The sequence below is a fragment of the Polypterus senegalus genome, chromosome 3 (genome assembly GCF_016835505.1).
Source record: "Polypterus senegalus isolate Bchr_013 chromosome 3, ASM1683550v1, whole genome shotgun sequence".
NCBI lineage: Eukaryota > Metazoa > Chordata > Cladistia > Polypteriformes > Polypteridae > Polypterus > Polypterus senegalus.
In genome coordinates this window covers 67,314,637-67,340,445 of record NC_053156.1, presented here as the reverse complement: position 1 = coordinate 67,340,445, position 25,809 = coordinate 67,314,637, and the positions used below count along the sequence as shown (strand labels likewise).

Genomic DNA, 25,809 nt, shown 5'->3' with positions numbered 1-25,809 from the left:
TTGCTTAAGTATTTAAAGGTTAATAGGTGTTTTAAAATAGTGTTACCGTTCTGCCTGCTTCCAAAAGTCATTGCTTAAATGCACTATGACTTAATTGAGATTTGAATAAATCTCTGGAATTAGAATAGTGGTGAGGAATCAAATAAGATTCTAAGAGCAGCAGATACCAAACTGGGAAGCCAGCACCCAAAATCAAGTGAGGTGTGTCGTGGTGCAATCGGTGTCATGCACTATGTTGTAAGTCATTAATTAGTTACAGTAGTGCTCCTGTTCTATGATATGAAAAGACTCGAGCATGGCGCGCAATTCTCACCTATACTTTAACCGCAGAAATGCATGTTCATGCAGCGTTCCTAGCTTTGGCTGAAGCATTTGTAAAGGTGAATAACTTTTTTTAAGAGAATATAATTTGGACCTCACAATGATCTGTAGAGAAGACCGAGGTCTAGTATTGATTTCTGTGTAACCCTGATCATAAAATGTCACTGAGTTTGAGATTTGATTAACATTTTTGCCTAATGGAGGACTGAATTGAATACAACAGCTGCTGCTTACACTCAGCCCAGCTCTTCTACTGGTGGTCCTGGCAGTAGCGCAGCAATTTTAACTGTGCAACATAGCTGTTTTTGAACTGCAGTGCAGGTGTTATCAGGGGACAAAGTTCGTTGACTGTGTTTGAATTCCATTGATTATTAATAGTGGGTAATTTTCGTGCAATGCTTTGCGGGATATTGCAACCCCTGGAGTGTCAATTGAGCCTCTAATCTTCACAGTGGACATATTTGCAACATTACTGTGATTCATAATGGGAAATTGCTCAATTTACATTTACATTTTATGAGTTAAAAGCTTATTTTTGTAGTTCAATTTGTTTACCTGCGGTATTGTATGTTGCTCAATTTGTTTCAAAATTTTGAAATTTGACTTCTTCATTTTCAAATGTGATATTATTTTTGTAGGGGATACAGACTTAAATCATACATTTTCTAGGGGTGCAGGGCATAGAAAAGGTTGGGAACCACTGGCTTAAAGAAACAATAACTAAGCTGAGTCTTGAACTGAGGACCCTGGAAAGGCAAGACAGCTGTACTACCCACTTTGCCATCATTTCCCCAAAACACTTTTTTAGATAAATTAAGTATTGTAGGTACAGTGTGTGGATATCAATACCTTTACATAACAAAAACTCCTCCCTATACCCTCTATTTTCAACTCTGAGGGTTCTGCTTTGCCTACTCTCTGAAGGCAGCTATTAAGTTCGATCAAAATGAAATATATCACTGTGTCCTGCGTATTTAAAGAGCTTTGCACTCATCTGCATAACCTGCTTATGAAGTATCCTTGGTATATGCCTTCTCCATCCGTCCATCCATCCATTACCCAACCCGCTATATCCTAGCTACAGGGTCATGGGGGTCTGCTGGAGCCAATCCCAGCCAACACAGGACGCAAGGCAGGAAGCAAACCCTTGGCAGGGTGCCAGCACACCGCAGGGCACACATACACACCTACACACCAAGTACACACTAAGGACAATTTAAGGTCACCAATGCACCTAACCTGCATGTCTTTGGACTGTGGGAGGAAACCGGAGTACCCGGAGGAAACCCACGCGGACACGGGGAGAACATTCAAACTCCACTCAGGGAGGAGCCAGGAAGTGAACCCGGGTCTCCTTACTGTGAGGCAGCAGCGCAACCACTGTGCCTATATACCATATGTTATTTATTTATTATTATTATTATTGTTATTATTATGAGGGACGTTCAAAAAGTTTCAGCACTTTTGTATTTTCGTTGGAAATGGTGAAGGTGGGAGGAGTAGTAATTGTAATTATCAAGTTGGTATGACACTGAGAAAATTCCATTCAAAATGAAGGTGACTATATAGAAAAGTGATGTCATTTGTTTTAGAAATTCTTAATAGAATTAAAAAAAAATGCGGACACTTTTTGAATGTCCCTCGTATTACTACTACTACTACTACAATGCCCATGTTTTCCTTTTATTATAATTCTTGCTTTTTTTTCACTATTAGTCTGTATCAGTCTTAGAAAAAGCATTCCTTGGGGTCTGACAGAAGCAGTGATGTGCGGTGAAGTTCATGGCTGGGGAGGCACTGACTCCTTTAGAGTGAAATTTACAAATATATGAACCCAAAAGACTAGCTTATTCACTATTCAATTGGCAGCATGCACATTAACTACTGTATGTTTCATATCTCATCAGCATTCTTTACACACACATCGGTAAGGCACATATTTGGATAAGAAAGAACATTACATTTATAGAGGTAAGATAGAGCGGAGCAAGCGCATTTGCTCAGCACCATCCATGTGTCCTAAGTTTGCCGTTGCAATTTCACAATTTATACTAATTCAATACAAATGAAAGTATAGAGAAGTGTACGAGAAAAACGGATTTCAATTTTGACCTTAATTGAAATTTTTAGTTTGACAAAAGGAAAGCAAGTTAAACAAAAATATTTTAAGGTCAAAATTTTGTTTTAAATATTGGATTTTTTTTCTTAGTCTGATCCCATTTTTTATAATATTGAGAACTGTTCATGGTCTTACCTTTATTTATCAATAAAGTCCATGCGCCTATCCTTCTCCATGAAAATCTCTGTCACTTTCTTGTAAAAGTCCTCCTTATTTTCCTTTAGTTTTGTCTTAATCTTCCATTTTGGCAGTCAGTCAGAACAAAGAAATAAAAATAAGTGGGCCTCTGCAGTATTGGCGTATTGGCACTTAGAGCCTCTGTGTAGAAGAACAGCAGCAACAAGCACCTGTTGGGCTCACTTGCACCCCCTTCGGAGCGGCACGGTACTGTCTGTCTCACCTTGTGCCTTTTCACTGGGGTTTTATGTCCGATCAGCAAGAATGAATATGTCACAGACATTCATTAAAGATATTAGAAAGTCAGGGTGAATAATAAATGTGTCTGCAAACATTAGATTAGTGACATACAGAGAGGCAGCAACAGGCACACGCCAATTTCATGCATCAAACCCCATGTGTGAGGGAGAGTGCAGACCGAGGTGAGGTGAGGCTCTTTGCTGCTGCACCTCACATTTCTCCCAAGTATTTCAACAGAAAATATGCAAATTCAGCGATTTTGACTATAAAAATTATCAAAATTATTGGAATCATACAGAAAACAAATTTATAGTACAGGCCAGTGGACATATTTATTTTATATTATCATTATTAGTTTTTTTTACTTTTCTTGTAAACAGGTGAGGCTCTGCCTCCCCTGACCGCGCGTCCCTGATCAGAAGGAGAAAGTCCTTTGTTTCCAGACATTTCTTGCAAAAAGGGGCGAAGGTCCTAGTTAAACACTGATTGTATCTTTTTGTAACAAAGCAATATTGTCTTAAAGCTAAAAAAAGTAATACCTGTCCCTGACACTTGACAATCTCCAGGACTACTGGACACACTGGAGCAGCACAATTACCTGCTCAACCCTGGAACCTTCAAATTGCTCTCCAGCAAATGAACCATTCATGTAAGTCTACATCAATCACTCACCTTTTTCCAGACAGCGGGTTCTGTGGCAAGACAGGAGGTGGCAGCAACCATCCAACAGTTTCCAAGGCTGCCCTGATGTAGATCTCGGGAGCTGATGCCATCCACAAAAAGCCTTGGATCCCTGCAGATCTCCTGGAAGAAAAGCATAATTATCAAACTATTTTACTTGCTGTTAATTTTAAACTATTATACTGTACTCAAACAACCAACCAACAGGGGATGCACAAACCAGTGTGTTTCTTTGCATTGGTCCCAAGCCCTGGAAAAATGGGGAGGGATTATATCAGGAAGGGCAACGGGTGTAAAATTTTGCCAGATCAATATGTGGACAATGATACAAATTTCCATACTGGATCGGTCGAGGCCTGGGTTAACAGCCACCACCAGTACTGTTAGCCAACAGGGTGCTGGCTGAAATTGGGCTACTGTTGGCCGAGGAAGGAGAAGAAGGGAGAGGGAGGGAGATGTGTCCGGAGGCAGAAGGACAGGAGGAAGGTTAAGACAGTGGAACTGAGGGTAGGAATTTTGAATGTTAGCAGTGTGACTGGTAAGGGTAGAGAGTTAGCCAATATGATGGAAAAAAGAAAGGTTGATATATTGTGCGTACAAGAGACTAAATGGAAGGGGAGTAAGGCCAGGTAGATCGGAGGTGGATTCTGATTGTTCAGTCATGGTGTGGATGGAAGGAGAAATGGGTTAGGGATTATTCTAAAGGAGCAGTGTGTCAAGAGCGTTTTGGAGGTGAAAAGAGTGTCAGACAGAGTAATGATTATGAAGCTGGAAATTGAAGGGGTGATGATGAATGTTGTTAGTGCATATGCCCCATAAGTTGGGTGTTCGATGGATGAGAAAGAAGATTTCTGGAGTGAGTTGCATAAAGTGATGGACAGTGTACCCAAGGGACAGAAAGTGTTGATTGGAACGGGTTTCAATGGAAATGTTGGTGAAGGGAACAGAGGAGACGAGGAGGTGAAGAGTAGGTATGGTGTCAAGGAGAGGAATGAAGAAGGTCAGAGGATAGTGGATTTTGCCAAAAGGATGGACATGGCTGTGGTGAATACATATTTTAAGAAGAGGGAGGAACACAGGGTAACATACAAGAGTGGAGGAAGTTGCACACATGTAGAAGGAGATTAAAGACTACAAAGTGGTGGCGGGGGAAAGTGTAGTTAGACAGCATAGTTTGGTGGTCTGTAGGATGACATTGGAGATCAAGAAGAAGAGGAGGAGAGGGAGGGCAGAGCAAAGGAACACATGATGGATGTTGAAAAAGGAAGGCTGCAAGGTTGAGTTTAGGGAGGAGATACAACAGGCACTGGGTGGCCTGTGAAGAGTGAAGAGTTACCAGACAGCTGGGCAACTACAGCAGAAGTGACAGCAAGAGGGTGCTTGGCGTGACATCTTGAGAGAGGATGGAGGAAAATGAAACCTGGTGGTGGAATGGGGAAGTACAGGAGAGTATACAGAGGAAGAGAATGGCAAAGAAGAAGTGGGATAGTCAGAGAGATGCAGAAAGTAGAGAAGACTACAAGGAGATAAGGCACAAGGTGAAGAGAGAGGTGACGAAGGCTAAAGAAAAGGCATATGATGAGTTGTATGAGAGGTTGGACACTAAGGAGGGAGTAAAGGATCTGTACCGATTGGCTAGACAGAGCGACTGAGCTGGGAAAAATGTGCAGCAGGTTAGGGTGATAAAGTATGAAGATGGAAACATACTCACAAGTGAGGAGGGTGTGTTTAGCAGATGGAAAGAATACTTTCAGAGGCTGACAAATGAAGAGAATGAGAGAGAGAGAGAAAGGAGGTTGGATGATGTGGAGATAGTGAATCAGGAAGTGCTAAGGACTAGCAAGGAGGACGTAAAGACAGCTATGAAGAGGATGAAGAATGGAAAGGCCGTTGGTCCAGATGACATACCTGTGGAAGCATGGAGGTGTTTAGGAGAGATGGCAGTGGAGTTTTTAACCGGATTGTTTAATGGAAAGTGAGAGGATGTCTGAGGAGTGGAGAAGAAGTGTTGATATTTAAGAATAAGGGGGATGTGCAGGACTGTAGTAACTACTGGGAGGATAAAATTGATGAGCCACAGCATGAAGTTATAGGAAAGAGTAGTGGAAGCTAGGTTGAGAAGTGAAGTGATGATTAGTGAGCAGCAGTATGGTTTCATGCCAAGAAAGAGCACCACAGATGCAATGTTTACTCTGAGGGTGTTGATTGAGAAGTATAGAGAAGGCCAGCAGGAGTTGCATTGCGTCTTTGTGGACCTGGAGAAAGCATATGACAGGATGCCTCGAGAGGAGCTGTGGTATTGTATGAAGTGGCAGAGAAGCATGTAAGAGTTGTATAGGATATGTACGAGGGAAGTGTGACAGTGGTGAGGTCTGCGGTGGGAGTGACAGATGCATTCGACATGGAGGTGGTGATGACATTGTGATCTGTAGCGATAGTAGGGAGCAGGTTGAGGAGACCCTGGAGAGGTGGAGATATGCTCTAGAGAAGAGAGGAATGAAGGTCAGTAGGAACAAGATAGAATACATGTGTGTAAATGAGAGGAAGGTCAGTGGAATGGTGAGGATGCAGAGAGTAGAGTTGGTGAAGGGGATGGATTTAAATACTTGGGATCAACAATTCAAAGTAACAAGGATTGTGGAAGAGCGGTGAAAAAGAGTGCAGGCAGAGTGGAATGGGTGGAGAAGAGTGTCAGGAGTAATTTCTGACAGACGGGTATCAGCAAAAGTGAAATGGAAGATCTACCAGACGGTAGTTATATGGGTTGGAGATGGTGGCACTGACCAGAAAGCAGGAGACAGAGCTGGAGGTAGCAGAGTTAAAGATGCTAAGATTTGCACAAATGGGAGCAGCTGAAAAAAGAGGAAGATACCGTATTAAACCCTTTTTAGCTGATATTTAGATAATTTTATTGTGGAATTTGGATTGTAACAAAAATCTACTGTTAGGAGCTTTTTCTGCTCTAGATGAACTCTTAAACTGCCCTAAGGCAGGGGTCCTCAATCCCATTCCTGGAGAGCTGCAGTGGCTGCAGGTTTTTGTTCTGACCTGGTTGCTTAATTAGAAAGCAATTCTTGCCAATAAAGCACTAACAAGCTATGAAATTAAATTAACTCTGCTATGTCAGGTCATTCTCATATCCTAGATTTTCTTTCCCTTTCTATCATGCAAATGATTTGAAGGCTAAAATGGACGAGTAATTCTCAGTCCTTCACTTTTTTCTCTTCATTTTTCTTTCAAGTATTTAATTAAACCCAATAGTGCAGATAAATACACACAGGTGTAAATGTAAATAAGCTAAATGGAGAAATGCTGCTCTCTCTTGTCATGTGCATGTTATTGATAATAAGGAGCAATTAAAGTAGCTGTTTAAAACAAAATTAAGCAATAAGGGCTCAAAATCACTAAAGTGAAGCAGAAGTGTTACTTTAGCAATAAGTGCTTTTTATTAAGCAACTGGGTTGGAGCAAAAACCTGCAGCCACTGCGGCTCTCCAGGACCGTGATTGAGGACCCCTGACCTAAGGGATTCCTGAAATCCTCAAAACGCTTGGACAGTTTGGATATTAAAAGACAGGTATGCTAACAGGGATTGTCCAAATTATCTAATGAAGGGAAGAATTCAGACAGACCACTGCGGAGTGAGAGTCTACACCAGCGTCTGTACATACTGTATGGGTTGCCCCAGTCAGCTGACATTGCTGCCATGGAATGCCCTGGTTAAGGTCCAGTGTCAATACAGAGGTGACACATGTCGCACTATAATTTAACTCTCAACATATGCACTCTTAAAATAACTGTGGTTTCAGTAGTGCAGCAGACCAGTCCCATTAATAATCCCCAACTGATTAAAGTAAGCTCCAAGGATCTATTTCACACTTTCCAGTACCTAAGTTAGTATTTTTAGCTAAAACAAAAACGCTAAGGCAGCCAAATTCATTACACCAGTATATATTAAACAACATTCCTTTATTAACTTGGATAAGCTACTGGGTCTTTTGGGATGACCAATCTGGCTCATCATCAACTGCATGTAAACAAGTATCATAAGCATATCATAACAGCAAGCCTTTCTATAAACATCTTAAAATATAAACAGCTTTTAATTTGGTCACTCATTCATGGGCTAAAGTCCTCCAAAAGAAAATAATGAACCAGACAGTCCCTAAGAATAAACACCTTCATTATAACAGTTACATAAAAGCATTCTTGAAGAAATACGTCTTATGATAAATTCAATGTCAAATTCTTGGGAATAAGGCTAAGCCTAAATTCAGTGTCCAACACGTTCTAACATCACCAATATGTCCAAGAAGATCTCCATCAACTTTCTGACTCCAGTTGCTATGAGCTATTGAAAAATAACCACAATGGCGACATCTCTAAATAATTAAAATCCACGGTTCAACATGCTTATCAGTCCAATATAAGAGGCAAAAGTATTTTAGATTTCCTTAAAGTAAGATTTTCAAATTTCCCAGTGATTAGTTGATTACTGAATGCAGATAAGAACTTTATTAATCCCCTGTGATGACCTAATGTATCAGTGATTGACACGATGTTGCAGCTGCTAACACTGTTTATTGATTTTAACATTAAACATGTGTTGGCATCTGTATGAGCATAGGCAGTGTCAAAGGAAACTGCAGATTTTAAAGTTAGAATCTATGAATTATGACAATATACTGTATTTTTACTGTTATGAATATTGAATCCTTGAATGATGATATTCCTCAAAATGAGGTGGTTTTAAATATTGCAAATATTTTGTTGAGGTCTGGATTTCTATCACACTGAATAAAATCAGAGTTAGCCCTGAAATGAAACTTCTTTATGTTTGAGAAATAATTTTATCAACAATGAAAGTGAGTTATGAAAGTGGCAGCTCTAATCCTTAGCATTGCAAATTACGTAACTGTATAAATGGAACACTTTATTTTTTCTGAAATAAAATATTTCCTTTTTTGGTGAAATCTGTATGTGATTTTTTTTCCATTTGGCAAGGAACAAAGGAATAATTAACTGCAAGGTAGATGAATTGTCAACAGTCCAAAGCAACGGAGAGTGCAGCAGAGAGGTGAAGAAGAGGGTGCAGACAGGTTGGACAGGGTGAAGAAGAGTGACAGGAGTGATTTGTGATAGAAGGGAAACTGCCAGAGTGAAAGGGAGGGTCTATATAAAGGTACTGTTGTGTGGTATGGAGATGGAGGCACTAATGAAAAGACAGGCCGAGCTGGAGTGGGAGAGTTGAAGATGCTGGGATTTTTCACTCAGAATAACGAGGGTAGGCAGGATTAGACATGAGGATATTAGGGGGCAACACATGCATGACGGTTTGGTGACCAAATGAGAGAGGCTTGCTTGAGATGCTTTGGGCACATGCAGAGGAGAGGTGAGGGGGTACATCAGGAAAAGAATGGTGAGGATGGAACCACCAGGCCAGAGGGAAAGAGTAAAGCCAAAGAGGAGGCCTATGGATATGGTGTGGCAGAAAATGATATAAAAGACAGGGTTAGATGGAGACGGATAATCTGCTGTGGTAACCACTAAATGGGGGCAGCCGAAAGAAGAAGAAATGGACAGTCAACAGATTTTACTAGGACAGGGGTCCTCAATCACGGTCCTGGAGAGCCGCAGTGGCTGCAGGTTTTTGCTCCAACCCAGTTGCTTAATAAAAAGCACTTATTGCTAAAGTAACACTTCTGCTTCACTTTAGTGATTTTGAGCCCTTATTGCTTAATTTTGTCTTAAACAGCTATTTTAATTGCTCCTTATTATCAATAACATGCAAATGACAAGAGAGAGCAGCATTTCTCCATTTAGCTTATTTACATTTACACCTGTGTGTATTTATCTGCACTATTGGGTTTAATTAAATACTTGGAAGAAAAATGAAGAGAAAAAAGTGAAGGACTGAGAATTACTCGTCCATTTTAGTCTTCAAATCATTTGCATGACAGAAAGGGAAAGAAAATCTAGGATATGAGAATGACCTGACATAGCAGAGTTAATTTCATTTCATAGTTTGTTAGTGCTTTATTGGCAAGAATTGCTTTCTAATTAAGCAACCAGGTCAGAACAAAAACCTGCAGCCACTGCGGCTCTCCAGGACTGGGTTTGAGGACCCCTGTACTAGGATGTTCATTTAAAAATTGCATTGAATTATTCTCCTGACCAGGTTAAATTCCTACATGTAATGGTACGTCATTTTAAGGTTTTCATTTTAAACTCTTTTCGAAACTAAATAACAATATTTTATTATATGCCGTCAACTTCCATTCTTAATATCTTGTTAATAATCTCACTGTACTGCAATGTGTCCATACATGTCAGAAGGTTCAAAGAGGGAGGGTTGTTTTCTGTTTAGCTTAAATACTTCAAATTATAAATATAACACCAGGTCATGGCACTTGCAGAAATTCTCTGATGATTCTGAACTTATGAGGTTTATTGATATTTCGGATGAGACAAAATATAGGACTCACATAGGGAACTTGGTTTCTTGGTGCAAAAAACCCATCTGCAGCTTAGCATTAGCAAAACCAAGGAACTGATTGTTGAATTTCGCTGCACCAAAGAGCTGCTGTTTCTGGTCACTATTCACAGAGTGGGTGTGGAGGTAGTTCACTGCACCAGATAATGGGAGTCCACATCAGGGACATGCCGGAAAGGGCAGAGCAGGGCCTCCTATCTTATGGGACTGCATTCCTCTAATGTGGGTAGTGACATCTAAACGTATTCTACACCTTTGTGAGGGTAAGGGCGATATTTTTTATTTTTTATACTATGTTGTGCTGGGCTTGTAATGTTACTTCAAGATAAGCACCCCAAATCAACAAGCTGATTATAAAGGCAGACTCAGATATGGGATGCATTCTGGACCTGCTGCAGATAGTAAGAGAGGAGACAATGAAGACCAATGCTGCATGTCCTCTCTCTGACGCACTATCATTAAGTACTTTGAAGCAACATATTATTCAACAGAAGCATGTCAAGAAACACTACTGGGGTTCCTTCATTCCCACAGTGCTATGCCTTTATATCGCCTCACTGCGACTGCTCTCTTCTGTTTAGCCAAATCAGAGGCTTTCTTCTTTTTTGTATTTCTTGTGTGTATTTGAGTTGCAATGTTGCTGTTTGCTGTAATGATACTTAGGTTTATTAGTTCGGTAGTTTGTTCTTTCACTCTTCTATTTCATTCTATTTCATACACACATATAAGATGCAAATGTAATTTCTGGAAAGTGGATGAACAAAATTAGACAAAAACAAGAGCAAAGAATAGTGTTACAATCACATGGGGATATTTTATAGAAAACACAAAAGTAGGAAGTTGAACAGAATAGTCCCTCACTCTGTTCACTCTCATATATTCCACTTGTTTAACCATAATTGAACACATTATATTAGAAGAAAAGTACTCCACTTTCTCCAATGTTGGAAGAGTTTCCTCTTTTTCATATAAGAGAAACTTTAAGGATACAAAGGTTGATAGGGACATTATTGTCAGGTTTACAGAGATAAGTGAAATTCTAACTTGCATGTGTTGATCAACACACAACACGAGATTAGCAAGTATAACGACTTTAACTTTAAATATCTGTCTTCCTTCCCTGAAACATCTCAGGACAGTTAAGACCACCAAAGTAATAAAACAATTCATGCCCAGTTCAGTCTTAATGTGGTTATCTAAGTAGCCAGTTTTCTATAAAAAGAGCTCTCGATCAAATTAAAGACAGTGAGATCTGTAGGATTAAAGGGGTTGGATCATCTAACTTTGTGCTCTTGAAAGTTATTTCCTTAATGTATTTGACTGTTAGTATTAATAAGTATTTATAAAGTTCTAAATGTTAGGCCCTGAAGAAGGGATTGAGGAATTCTGAAATGCATTCCAGTTGCTTTTATATCAAACTCAGCATGTGAAGAATTACTTTAAACAATATTTCTATAAAACTGTGGTGGTGAAGATGTTCATTTTTATGGATTGTTCCTGTTTGCCTTTTGGCGGACTCCAATCCATTAATGAAGGACTGAAAATCATATTTGAGATTTTATTATAGGATGCTTATAATTCTTTTTTTTAAGAACAGATGAATCGATGACAATCTGAAAACGTATCTGAGCCAATGAAGAAATAATTGTTTAATACTGTATATAGTTGTAATAATTTTTAATTACATTGAATGATGCAATGTTTTTGTTTTTATTTCTATAATAACGTACCAATTATTTGAGTAATGTTTTTTTAGACTAGTCATACCCTAAACCAGTAAGGTTAGCCTTATGCAATGTGTAATAAAGCACCTGTATATTGTCCAGGAAAAGCCATTACTCAGCACCCCTTACTTTATTAAATGCAGGAGACTTTACATTAGCCATTTCATGAACAAATCTACCGTGTCACAACTCTGACCAAGCCTAAAATGACCAACACAGGCACTTACCAGGGCACAGTGGATAAGGCTTACATTAACCAAAGCTTCTCACTCGTGGACTGTGTTCAAATAACCAGGCCTCTTTGACCAAAGTTAAAACTTACAAGTCTAAATTTCACATTGCATAGTCAATAAAAGTATTACAGAGCAAGTTTAAAATAATAAGGGTTACACAAACCAAGGCCTTAAAGATCAGAACAAATCTCATCATTTCAAATATTAGCAATTATTAGCGAGGCCCAAAGGGCAAGATTTTTACTGACCAAAATAAAAAGTTACCATTTTTAATATTACCAAGGTCTTGTCAGGTACATTACACTGATTAAGCCATAAATGAGACAAGGCCTAATTGACTAAGTCATTGCTCACAAGCATTTTAAGCTGAGGCCCCCAACATGTTGTACCATCTGTTAAGGACCACCACTAATATAAAGCCAATGCTCTGCTGTAGTGCACAGTCTTGGATTCTTGGTTACTGCTAATAGGACTCAGACTGCATGACTTTGGGTAATAGCAGACCTCTTGATCAAAGTAACCACTGAAGACTTTTAACACAAATGTGATCAAGTTCTGAACTCGTATTAAGCACAAACACCTACAATCTTTCTACAATTCCCCATCCCTAATATTGTATTTTGAGATTTTAACAAACTGATTTTTTTTGTTTGTGTGGGTGTGTGTCTTTTAATTTTTCCTACATAAGACAAAAGTTTGGATATGGCAATAAAAAACTGAAAGCCTAAAATTTTCATTAATTAAGATCAACAGACATATTCACAAGTAACACACTACTTCAGGTGAAAAAAACAACTCTACTTTGGGGTTATCCCTGCTCATATATTTACTTTTAAAGGCAAAAAATTTCTGAACATTGGCAACTATGTCTTAGTACTGTTGATTAAAATTAGGAAACAGTACAATGAACTGTTAGATACATTTATTACTAATAAATGCCAACATTCCTCTTTATTCCTCATTGTATATTCTTATATATTAGTCTGAAAATTTCTACAACTCTTATCAAAACTGAAGGTATACTAAAAAAAAGTCCAGAACTAAAAATATTGTAATATTTGATGAACTGATCAGACAGAGAGAGAGAGACATGAACACACTGCACAGACTTCTTGTTGGGGAGTGAAGAGGGTGAAAAAGACAGCACTAGATCTTTTTCACAAAAATCCCTTGGTTTTGATGGATGGTTTCAGCCCAGTCTCATTCCTAGCATGAATCAACTCAAACAGTATGGGGTTAAGTCACACCTCAAGTACTCCAGATAGAGGAATATTTTGGACAAGATGAAATAAATATTCAAATAAATAAAAGTACAGTGAAATGCAACACAGAAATAAACAATAACATGAAATATCCATCCATTTTCCAACCCGCTGAATCCAAACACAGGGGGTCTGCTGTAGCCAATTCCAGCCAACACAGGGCAGGAACCAATCCTGGGCAGGGTGCCAACCCACCGCAGGACACACACTAAACACACCCACATACCAAGCACACACTAGGGCCAATTTAGAATCGCCAAACCACCTAACCTGCATGTCTTTGGACTGTGGGAGGAAACCCACACAGACACGGGGAGAACATGCAAACTCCACACAGGGAGGACCCGGGAAGCAAACCCGGGTCTCCTAACTTTGAGGCAGCAGCGCTACCACTGCGCCACCATACTGCCCTAACATGAAATATGAGTTTAAATAATTGCGTGTTAAGAAATATATATATTGTTTGCTTATTTCTTTATGTCTTTATTAAATAAATTTCACATTTATTTATTTATTTTAATGATATTGCACAAAACGTGAAATAACTCTGTAATGAAAATGGTCGTTTTTACTTGTCAAAGGTGAGATGGTGGGCTTTTTAATTGGAATCATTGACAGAGTGGACCCAAGTTCTTCACTTTATTTGGGAATCCTGTGGCTCACGCCCATCCTCAAAGTTGTGACTGTGCGCTTCGGATGCAAGTATAGGGAATGTTGTCCAGAATTACTGTGAGATGATGCTACTTTAATTCAAGAAACTCCAAATGTATCTTTTGAAGTTTGCATTTTCAGCGTTGGCCGTAAATATGGCACTTGATGGTCTACATCCACACTACCAACGATTCACCAATTAAAAGGCAGTAGTTTCGGGGACCCAACTTTGATGAGTAAAAGTGGCAGTTTTCATTTCAGGGCTTACTTTATGTAGCATGTGAGTCACTGAAATAAATAAATAAGTGAAGAAATAATTCTATAAATGCATAAAGAAATAAGCAACACAAAATATATTTTGAGGCGTAATTATACACACTCACACATGTGAGATTGACAGGCGGATTGGTGCGGCATCCGCAGTGATGCGGGCTCTGCATCGGTCTGTCGTGGTGAAAAAGGAGCTGAGCCGTAAGGCAAAGCTCTCAATTTACCAGTCGATCTACGCTCCTACCCTCACCTATGGTCATGAGCTATGGGTAATGAGCGAAAGAACGAGATTGCGAATACAAGCTGCTGAAATGAGTTTCCTTCGCAGGGTGTCTGGGCTTTCCCTTAAAGATAGGGTGAGAAGCTCAGTCATCCGGGAGGGGCTCAGAGTAGAGCCGCTGCTCCTCCGCATCGAGAGGAGTGGTAGATGAGGTGGCTCGGGCATCTGATCAGGATGTCTCCTGGACGCCTCCCTGGTGAGGTGTTCTGGGCACGTCCAACCGGGAGGAGGCCCCGGGGAAGACCCAGGACACGCTGGAGGGACTATGTCTCCCGGCTGGCCTGGGAACGCCTTGGGATTCTCCCGGAAGAGCTGGAAGAAGTGGCCGGGGAGAGGGAAGTCTGGGCCTCTCTGCTTAAGCTGCTACCCCTGCGACCCGACCCCGGATAAGCGGAAGAGGATGGATGGATTATACACACATTTTATGTCATTATTATTTATTTATTGTTACACTTCACAGTACATTTATTTATTCTCATATATATTTATTTAATTTTGCCTGAAATAGCCCACCACAGAAGAGGAGGTTTCTTGGACGAGATGTCTTGCAGAAGATGCACTGTGAGATGATGCAGAGCGGTGGAACTGAATCAAAGCCAAACACCAAGACATGACTTTAGCCGCTGTGTGTTCTTAGGGCCATTTTGCACCAGGGTTTTCATTTTTTGTGTAGGTGTGTCATCTGAGAGCTGCTTGTATATTGCACTGGTTGCAAACCCGTAGCTCTAACTACATCAATATAGGACTACTTTAAGAACATTTACAGTTATACTTATTTAAAAACTATATACGATCATTTAAAGACAATATTTACAAACTTGTTTTAGTTTTAACTATCAACCCCTTAAGTACAATATGGCAGTGGACCTTAGCTTGAAAACCTCTGGACTATGAAATGTTATGTATTTCTAACACTATATAGTGCTTTCTAGCAGACGGGTGTAAAACATTATCTGTGCTCTTAAAATGATGCAGTGAAAAACACTTTGTGGACCAAATTTCCACTGATCAAGTACAAAATAACCAGGGCTACACAGAAGACGCATTTCCAGGGTTAAATTCTGACATCACACTTGATGCTTGCAATGTCCAAGTTGGGTAGTTGCTCACCACTCTCCTAATAATTCTTAAAATGCCTCTGCAGTTTTACTTATTTGGTGATATTCTCTGTGAACTGTCTGGTTTTAATTCACGGAGTTGATCAAAGTTAGTCAGATACCATCAGTCAATTCTGCGCCATGAGGGCTAGATCACTGGATGTAAGGCAGTAAGCAGCCCTGTATGAGGTGCCAGTCCATTGTAGGGCACACACCCACGTTCATGCAAGGCTCAGTTTGGAATCAGCAGTTAACCCTAACCTTCATGTTTTTAAGGATGTGGGAGGAAAACAAGAATACATGAAGTAGAGCACAAATAGACATGGGGAAAACATGCAAGCTCTACATGGGCAACATGCACAAACAGAATTTGAACCCAGAGTGCCATATCCATGATGAATCACTGAAGAATGAATGGATGATATAATTTAATATAAATCATAAGCTGGGTGCACACCTCAAATTAGGGTTAAGAACCTGGGCCCTACACTAAGTCCAAGGAAGTAAGCATTGATGCTGCTTAGCCTTGCAATCATTCTTTTTTTTAATCAAAACACTAATCCATCAGAACCCTTGAGCATGGTTAAGCATGTTAGGGGACGGTGGTGGTGCAGGATTTTTAAAATAAAAACAGTGTGGCTATGACTTACTGAGTGTGAATTAATGCTACTGCAAGGCTGTGTGGCCATGGCGTGAGCAATGGGGAAACTGGCTGATTGTGTGTTCATGTGGTCATCTCAGCCTGCTTCCTCATTGATGCTCCACAGGTTGTTAAGCAAAGCACCTGTACCCACACATTATATGAAAAGTGTGAGTAGGTCTGACGAGTGAATGAGAAAGAAAAGAAAAAACTTAAGGAGAATAAGAAAAGATTGGAGGAAGGACTGAAAATGAAAAGGGATCAAAACAGGGATAAATCGAGAGAGAGAGAGAGAGAAATGGCTGTGTAGAAACAACGAATGATTCAGGAGAATAGGAGGCTTGGTGGTTGGGAGGCCCTGTGGAGAGCAAGGTGTATGGAGCTCCAGGGGTGGGTCGCTCCTGTTGATCACAGAGGCTAATTGGCTTTGTGGGTCAAACTTCAGATGGCCCAGGGGTGACCAGCTAAGGTGGCTGGGAGAAAAGATGGACAATGGATGATGGCACTTGCCCGTGTCTCCGACCCACTGAGAAGACTTGATGGTTAAGCAGGGAGGCAACCAAGAGGAGTGTACTGAAGCTCACAGGAGAATCAAAGAAAAGTATCCCAATTTATATCTCTGTGTTTTTAACCTTGATTTTAACATTTTTTCTGGATTATTTATTAATTGATTTAGACTCACACTGAGCACTTGTTTTATGGATTATTTATTTATTGAAGAAGAATATCCATTGCATTTGCTTGAACATTACTTTGTTAAATAAACTGCACTATGCACTTCTGCACTGTCTTGTTGTTGTGTATCCTCATTACACTGATCAGTCCGTCTCAACTTCATGACTATTGATGTCCCGGGAACAGCTGATGCCAAGTCTGTGGCATCACAATAAGTCTTACTGAATTTGTTGATTAATTGTTCTTCTTGTTCTGATTTCAGACTAAAAACTCTAATAGAGTTCACACTTTGGGCTTTGATTTTATACATTTAGAAAACCTGAGTTCTATTAGAGAGTTTTAAATTCACAAAATTATATATTCTTTTTTTATTTTGATGCACTTGTCATTTTCTCTTTCTGCGTAATTTAATTTTATAGGTAACGAGCCCTTCAAATGAACTACATATTCAACAAAACTACTAGCTGTTAAGAATAAGAATAGTAAAATACTAAATTAACCTCCCTAAGAGTAAGCACATCTGTGCAGAGCAGCTTGTTACAACATTCATGCAGAGCTTTTCTAAGTTCCATACACCTAATTGAGAATTCACAAATTAGAGTGCACAAGTAGAAATGCCGAGTGTGTCCCGATTAAGAGACTGATTATAATGAAAACTCCCATTTGTTTTTGTACTCAATGGACTGAAATAAACAGCCGGATTTCACACGATCAGGTTTCTTCTGTCCACTAATTTTAACAAAAAGCCACTGAACCAGATGTCCACCTTAACCACGTTATCCATATCACAGAGGGACCTTCCACTTATAGAAGAGACAGCATTGCCTACCTTGACCGATACAGACCCTTGCTAGGCTGACAGAACCAATCAGCTTTGGGAGAAGCCAGAGAGACTTACCGAAGGCCGTTTCCACTCGATATCACTAGGTGGAGTTCTTTTGTAGTACAGGGACTCCAAAGTGGGTGGAAAAAGAGGATCTTCAAACAGCTCCCCATGTTTCAGGCAGTTGCGCTTTAGCTTGTAGTAGCTCTGCTTTCTGAACGGCCTTACACGCTCTTGCATTTTCTCACCGCTGTGCAAGAAAAGTACAATTATCCACTTGCCCACCTTAACCAGTTTTGACAAACTCTTACCGTCTAAGGCCTTTCCAACATGTAGATGGGATTCATGTTTCATCCCAATTAATGCTATTGGTTACTTATGCTATATACCCATAGCTCCTGTGTCCTTGTAACTCCTTAGCCAAACCATTTCAGTCTATGTACTTACCTTCCAGCCGCATGACCTTTTGTAGTTCATTGCCTCAAGCCTCAGAGTGGCACTGCGATTCTGAAGTGTGATGTTCTGGACTCGTAGGCCACTTGTTGGAGGGCAGGATGGGAATCAGTGAAATGTATGCTAAACCAGTTAGAAAACACAGTAGGGCAGTGGCATGCAGGGGCTAATTTAGCAGTGGGGCCGGCCACGCGCCGCCTGACACCAGATCTTATCACTATAATTACCATCCCCCGCTGCAGGATTTATTATTGGGCTCCTCAGCTCTGCTGGCTGGCTGTCACCCGAGCTGGCCAAGCCCTTATTTGCAAACTGGCAGCATCCACTGGGGCTTCCAAGAGAGTACCTTGTTCATGGGCAAAAGCATTCAACTAGTCTCATTTGCAGCAAAGCCTCACCTGCTGCCTGACTGGTTGGACAGGAACATCAGGCATAACTATGAAAATCAGCTAATCCCTGCCCTCCCCACCATGAGAAGATGTATTCAAGAAGCTCACCTGATCCCACACGTCTCAGGATTCGCATTCTACCAGGAGAAACAGGAGAATGTTTGGGATGAGGGGATGTAGGCTGTTATGGTAGAGAACCCTGGGAGAGGACTGGCTTGCAGTCAGCACAGAGCTTCGCTGGGATCTCTCGCTGTTTGTCCCACCCACATACTGTTCACACCTAGGAAGCATACCTTGGGTGCTGGTCATTCCTGATTGTACCTCCCAGCTGAAGTATACGCTCTATTCACAGCCCTGTGGGGGATGGGAGGGGGGCTAGTGTGACACTTCCTCCAGTTTCACCTTTCATTTATATATAAAAAGTGCGCGATTACACCTGCTGACAGTCTCAGCCTACAGCAGAGAGAAGGCAAGTCAGGCTGTCGGAGATCATGGCTTTTCTCTGGATTGTCTTCCAACTCCTGTGTCTCTGTCATGGAGACGTTTCAGACACGTTTGTTTGCTTCTCCGGTCACTCTGTTATCTTTAATCTTCCTTTCCTTGTCCTTTACCTCTTCCCTCTGACTGCTAGAGCCTGTGAAACTGGACTAGGCCGGGCCTGATGTCTCTGGTTCTGCACTCCATTTCTGCTCACCAGTTGCAAGTGCGGCCTGCAGCCTGGCCTCCTGTGGCAGCCGAAGGCAGGGCTCAGCTCTCGGTGTCAATGACACCTGATGCGGAGGGCACTGAGAACTGTTTACCTTGTTGCTGAATGCCAGGGCTTCATGTTAACCCTTTCATTCTGTGGCACACATATTTTAACTGCTTGTTTTATCCGAAAACCATACTGACATCAGAAGTTATTTTAAAGCAACTGGAATATAAAACTTGGCTTTAATAAACAAGTGTAATGACGCGATTTTCAGTGTGATGCTTCTTGTATGGGAGGCACTGTGTAAGAGAAAGAAGTTTAACATTGGTTTTCTCAAATTAACTAGACAGGACCATGACGTTTCTGACCCTTTGTAACTTGAAGCTCATGTCACACCTTAGGTAGATCTAGTATATCTGCATAAATATCCACATTCATGTGCGTCAGGTTACGTGAGAAACACACGAGTCATTTCAATGCATCAAGAGTGCCTACTGAATGGAGAAACCCTCTCTAGGAACGACTGGGTCGCACTTAACTGAGCTAGGTCAAAGGTGGCCAAAACAAGGGACAACCTATTTAGATGGGGCCTCACCCTGTGGTGAGCCCACCCAAACAATGGACCACATTCTCTGTGAATGTTCCCAAGGCCCTACATGCACCAATGAAGATCTTAAGGATGTTAATGATGCCACTCTTATTATCATGATAAGATATGATGATGATGATGACAAGCCCCATTGTAACGCCATATCAGCTTGGCCATTCCAATAGCCACTGACCTGTTCATACAGAAGGTATCTCACTGTGCCAAAGATGTCTGCACTACCTGTTTGGACACACTTCTAATTACAGAGGGTGCCAGTGTACAACATGCTGTACTGTACATGACAGCAAGTACCTTGAGAAGAATCCAGCTGCAGAGCTGCAGAGCCATATGCCATTGCAGTTTCTTGCCAGAAGTCACTGAATATAATGAGAAGCAGTTTCACGAGAAAAGTGAAGTTACCTCACTTCTATAACGCACACTAACCTCACAAACCTTAAAGACTCAAGCCCCTCAGCTTAAGTTAGCCTAATCTTACTTACACTCTTATGGATTTCCTGAAGCAGACTACTGACTCAGCCTCATACGTATGTTTATGAAGTGCCCTGTTTCATCTTATACTGTAATTTAATGATTAATCAGCATAAAGACACTGCAAGAAGTCAGCACTGATTCTTTGTGTGCCTTTGGAAAAGTCATTTTCATGCTTGTTAAATTAGAATAGAAAGCTAAATTGTCCTTTCACAAATGTTTATTTTTACAGTGTTTTACAAAAATGTTTTTTAAAATTTTTCAGTGTAAAGGTGCGATATAAAACAAATGTGAGTCTTTGTTATGTTTTTGGGTTTTTTTTATGGAGTGCACTGTGCAGGTTTTCAGTATGAAACGCTCTGTTTTCACTATACTGCTTTTAATGACACTCATATAAAAAGGTACCCCATAAAACTAAGCTGGCGTTGCAGTGGCCTGGTGGTGTAGCGGTTAGTATTGCTGCTTTACTGACCCCCAAGTTCAGGTCACTGCCTCTGAGCATTTTGTACATTCATCCTGAGAGTACAGGGGCTTTTCTGGTTTTTCAACTTAATTATGCAGGCAGTGTGGTGAAACGGTTAAGGGTTTGTGCTTCAAGAGGTTGTGAGTTCAAATCTTGGTACTGACACTGTGTGACCATGAGCAAACCACTTCCCTGGAAAACCAAAAGAAATGTAACCGATTGTATTTTAAATGTTTCAGGTCACCTTGGATAAAGGCATCAGTTACATAATAATAATAATAATCTTATATGTAAACGTCTACACGTGGAAGTGTGTGTGTCTGTCAGGCTCGGAAGTGAGAGGTGGAGTCGGGGTAAGGGCTCCACCTACGAGGAAACAGAAAACTCGCTTAGCCGCTAATAACACAAGTGAGGCGAGCGCATCGGCAAAACGAAACCTCAGAAGAAAGACAAAGTCTCTTAGCCGCTAACATCAGCAAAACGGTATACCTTTTACTTTTCCTCCTGCCGCTAATACAGAAGCGAAGTGAGTACGTCGGAAAAATTAATCCTCCAAAGGGAGAGATGCCCAGAGTAGTTCCTTACAATTACCTGATATCTCTACATTTCAGTTTTTTTTCTGACAATTTCAATAGTTTCTAGGACCCTGGGCCTTTTACAGCAGAGGCTTACACAGCTAAGTAATAATAATAATAATAATAATAGTAATAATAATCTGCGGTGGGTTGGTGCCCTGCCCGGGATTGGTTCCTGCCTTGCACCCTGTGTTGAGTGGGATTGGCTCCAGCAGACCCCCGTGACCCTGTGTTAAGATTCAGCGGGTTGGAAAATGGATGGATAATAATAATAATAAAGTGAGCTGTATGCTACATTAACTGCCTTCCATGGGTGAGTGCATGGTGTGGTGGTATGAGTGTGAAAATATCCTGTGATGGACTGACACCCCAACCAGGATGGATTCTTGCCTTGGGCTTGACAGTGATGGAACCGTCTCCTGCCTCTCACAACAATCATATTTATGAAGTGTATACTTTAATCTTATCCTATAATATGATGTTTAATTATCCTAAAGACCCTGCATAAAGTCATACCGGACTCTTTGCATGTATTTGGAAAAATCTTTTAATGATAGATAGATAGATAGATAGATAGATAGATAGATAGATAGATAGATAGATAGATATGAAAGGCACTGTATAATAGATCAGGAGGTAGACCAATAGAATTACACATAGGAAAAGCATTACACAGTAGATAGTGTCTGGGAGTTGTACCCAGCCGGGACACCCAGGAGGACCAGAGGAGGACTTACATCTCCTCCAGACCATGTGGGGGTGACCGCCCTGCTGGCTTTGGGGACCATGGGAACGGAGCTTAGAAGCTCAACCCTATAGGGGTCCGTAGTCACCGCCAGGGGGCGCCCAAATGCCTGAGGAGCCCTGGTCCTCAGCACTTCCGCCACACCCGGAAGTGCTGGGGGGAAGAAGACCAGGGACACCCGGAATGCATCCGGAGGCGCAGCTGGTACTTCTGCCACACTGGGGAGAGCTGGTGGAAGGTTATTGGGAGGCACGTGGAGCATGTCTGGGTGAGCATAAAAGGGGCTGCCTCTTTCCATTCGATGGCTGGAGTCGGGTGGAAGAGGACAGAGCTTGGAGAAGAGGAGTGGAGGCGGACCAGAAAAGAGGCATTGGGTGTGAGAGGGCCTGGACTTTGGGGTGATTGGTGCTGTGGCACTGGGTTTGTGCGTTTCATCATCGTATATATTTGTAAATAAACGTGTTGTGGTGCATTTCACGATGTCTACCTGTCTGTGTCCGGGCTGTCTTCCACAATAGATATTTAGAGAAGGCACTATATAATAGATAGATTGTGCGCTCAGCACTATATTATGGATATCAAATGCTAAAATGCATTTAAAATTTAACAAATTCTTTAGAAAACATTTTTACATAATTTCTTCAAGTGGCAACTTTTTTTCCCTTTAACTCACTTTAATTTCCCATGATTTACAAATCCATTGGACCTTTTATATCCAACACACGTAATGTAGTCAACAGGAACATCCCAGTTATCCTGCTGTTTTCTGCTCTTTTCTCCCGACATTTCCCACCTAGCCTCAATAGCGCTGATTTGAAATTTCAGAGGAGTAACTTTCCTCTTCTAGCTGTCACCAGGATGTAGACGTGTCACGTTTACTAAATCATTTAGCCATTGGTCCATAGACTAGTGTGAAACCACCATGTACTTTGGCTGGACCCTCCTTTGTTAACATTTAGCCAGTGTCTCAATATGTGGCTACAATTCGACAACCATGAAAATTATATCCAGCAAGAAGCACATAGTTCCCTTGGAATTTGTTCATTTAAAATTATACTCGTACTCAAGACAATACAGTATATCCTCCTCAGTAACCACTGCAAACATATCAAGAAATGGAAATTAAGGTACAAAATTTGAAACTCTGTAAAACAATTGTATAGTCGTAAAGGCTTGTTTTCTTAATAGTACTAAATGCAGCATTTAAAAGCAAATTAAACATCATTTCTTTTGTAACATAATTTCCTTGTCTTAATATCTCTGCCATGATGGTTATTAATGACAGGGATATGTTGCCTTGAGCATGGCTACAATTTTAAAAGGACACATTGCACAATAGAATACTTCCCTTGCTAGATATATCTCCATTCTTAAGAAGCAGGCAGGCAGGCAGGCAGGCAGGCAGGCAGGGCAGGCAGGCAGGCAGGCAGGCAGGCAGGCAGGCAGGCAGGCAGGCAGGCAGGCAGGCAGGCAGGCAGGCAGGCAGGCAGGCAGGCAGGCAGGCAGGCAGGCAGGCAGGCAGGCAGGCAGGCAGGCAGGCAGGCAGGCAGGCAGGCAGGCAGGCAGGCAGATAGATAGATAGATAGATAGATAGATAGATAGATAGATAGATAGATAGATAGATAGATAGATAAAGCCAAATAAAGCTGTAATGGTGGCTGACCATGAGAGGGATCAGAAAAGCATCATCTTATACTTTCCAGTTAGCAGAGACGGTAGAACAGATCTGGAACCATTAGATGATGCCTTATTGACAAGGAAATAATAACCAGACTGTGAATGTCAGGCTGAAGGTACAGGCCAAATTTAGTTGGACTCACCTCAAAGTACAGCTTTGACTCCAGAAGCAGGCTACTTTATAGTGAGATTGTCATCCTTTTAATCTGGTGTTATTTCCCAAAATGAAAGTCCTAGGCAGGTGTCCAAGGATCCTCTGAAGTGCCCGCTTGGGTGTTGTACAGAGTCAGTTTGTTCTAGCAGGTGAAAGGACTGCCTCACCACAAAAGTAATTTACAAACAGGAAAACTTTGTTGTCTATATGTACGTGCCCAGCAACTCATCAAGGCATTCTTAGAAGCCGTGGGTGTGGTGCTCTAATGGACGCCGCCTACTGACTCTGTCATCCTGTTGGAAGACTTTAACTCTCAAACAAAGACGCAGACACCTGAAAGGGTGTGATGAGGAAGAAGAATGATCTACTTGATTGAATCTCACTGATGAATAATGAGATAATGTGCTAATGTACAATGAACGCCATGTCTCAACACAAACCTGTTACCAGAACACTTTCTTTGAAAGCTCAGTGAATAACTTTGTGTTTGCAGCACACGGATAAAGAGTGTGATGAGCGAGGCAGCAGTTTCATTTCAAGGGATGTTTTCTCATTAAAATAAATCAAAGTAATGCTGGATCAGATGCAGCAATATTCAAATCATGTCAGCACAAATTAATAAAAATCTCTAGAACTGCTTGCGTATCTAATACAAGAAGTCTTTCCTGGCTGGGATCCTTTTGTCTTTTAGATCATCATGGAGGAGCAGTGCAGCCCCTTCGCTACTGGAGACAAACTCTCATGAAAGCATCTTTGAAGGTGCAGAAGGTTTTTCTAAGATCTCTTATTTTTAACTTGTCTGAGAAACTATACAATTCTGTTTTGTTTTTAGTCAGCTAGATACTATAACGCACTCCTAACAGAACTACTATTAAAGAAATGAACCGTTTGCAGTGTGTTCAGAAACTTAACCAGAAAAAAAAATTGAGCACCTCTCACCAGTTTTCATCCATCCATCCATTTTAGTATCATTATATTGGTTAGCCATGGCCTTTTGAATTGATTTTAAAATACTTCTAATGGTCTAAAAGCCTTAAATAATCTAACTCCTTCCTATATTATGGAGTGTCTAACAGTTGTGTTGCTTGTTATTCCACGAGTTAAGCATAGAGTAAGTGTTGAGACGGCCTTTTGCTGTTATGCACCAAAAATCTGACATATGCCAGGCTAACACAGGGGAACTTTTTCAAAAACTCCTAAAAATCCACTTTTTATTTATTTTTTATTTTTGTAGCTACATTTTAATTCTACTTCTAGTAGAATATACATGCATATACTCAATATAATCTTCATTATTAATCTCCTCTACTTTTCTTTGCTTTCTTTTGCAGTTTTTCTGTGGTGACGACGCCGACTGATCAAAGCACCGTGCAGCTGCCTGTGCTGCTTGAATGACAGCAGATAATCCAACTGTCGATGAGACCCACTGCATCAAATCCTCTAAGACGGAGCCTAAAAAACCATAAGGAACAAACTAAGTACATTGATGTTAGGTAGAATTCCCAGTGGGGGCTGGAGGTCTTTAAGCCTTGGAGCCCCTGCACATTTTTTTTTCCAGTATCTCGACCCCACCAACATCTGTGGGGCATCTGTTGGTGAAGAAAGATTCACGGATCTTGACTTTGCTGACGATGCTGTGATCTTCGCGGAGTCAATGGAGGCTCTGATCAGGGCACTCGAGAGACTGAGTGAGGAGTCTGAGTGTCTGGGCTTGCGTGTGTCCTGACTAAAAACCAAGATCACGGGCTTTAATGACATCTTGGGCACAGCCATCAGCAGTGTGTCTGTCTGCGGAGTCAGTGTCGACCTTGTTGAGAGGTTTACTTACCTTGGCAGTGACATTCATGTCTCTGGTGACTCTCCCTATGAAGTCAGTAGATAGATTAGGAGAGCATGGGG

General features: G+C 41.0%; 1 protein-coding gene across 5 annotated transcripts in view; it reads right to left on the bottom strand.

Moving 5' to 3' along the window:
• The window catches only part of LOC120525284 (calpain-5-like), a 46,051-nt gene extending 21,943 nt beyond the window's left edge, over positions 1 to 24,108 (bottom strand). Inside the window, exons 1-3 of one of the 5 annotated variants that reach the window (XM_039747431.1) lie at positions 23,900 to 24,108; positions 17,761 to 17,935; positions 3,530 to 3,661 (exon numbers count right to left, since the gene is read on the bottom strand). In XM_039747431.1, coding sequence (XP_039603365.1) covers positions 3,530 to 3,661; positions 17,761 to 17,925 — 297 coding nt within the window. In that variant the 5' untranslated portion in view covers positions 17,926 to 17,935; positions 23,900 to 24,108. The other 4 variants (XM_039747433.1, XM_039747430.1, XM_039747432.1 and 1 more) reach the window with 4 other exon arrangements.
• Between the last annotated feature and the right edge of the window lie 1,701 nt (positions 24,109 to 25,809).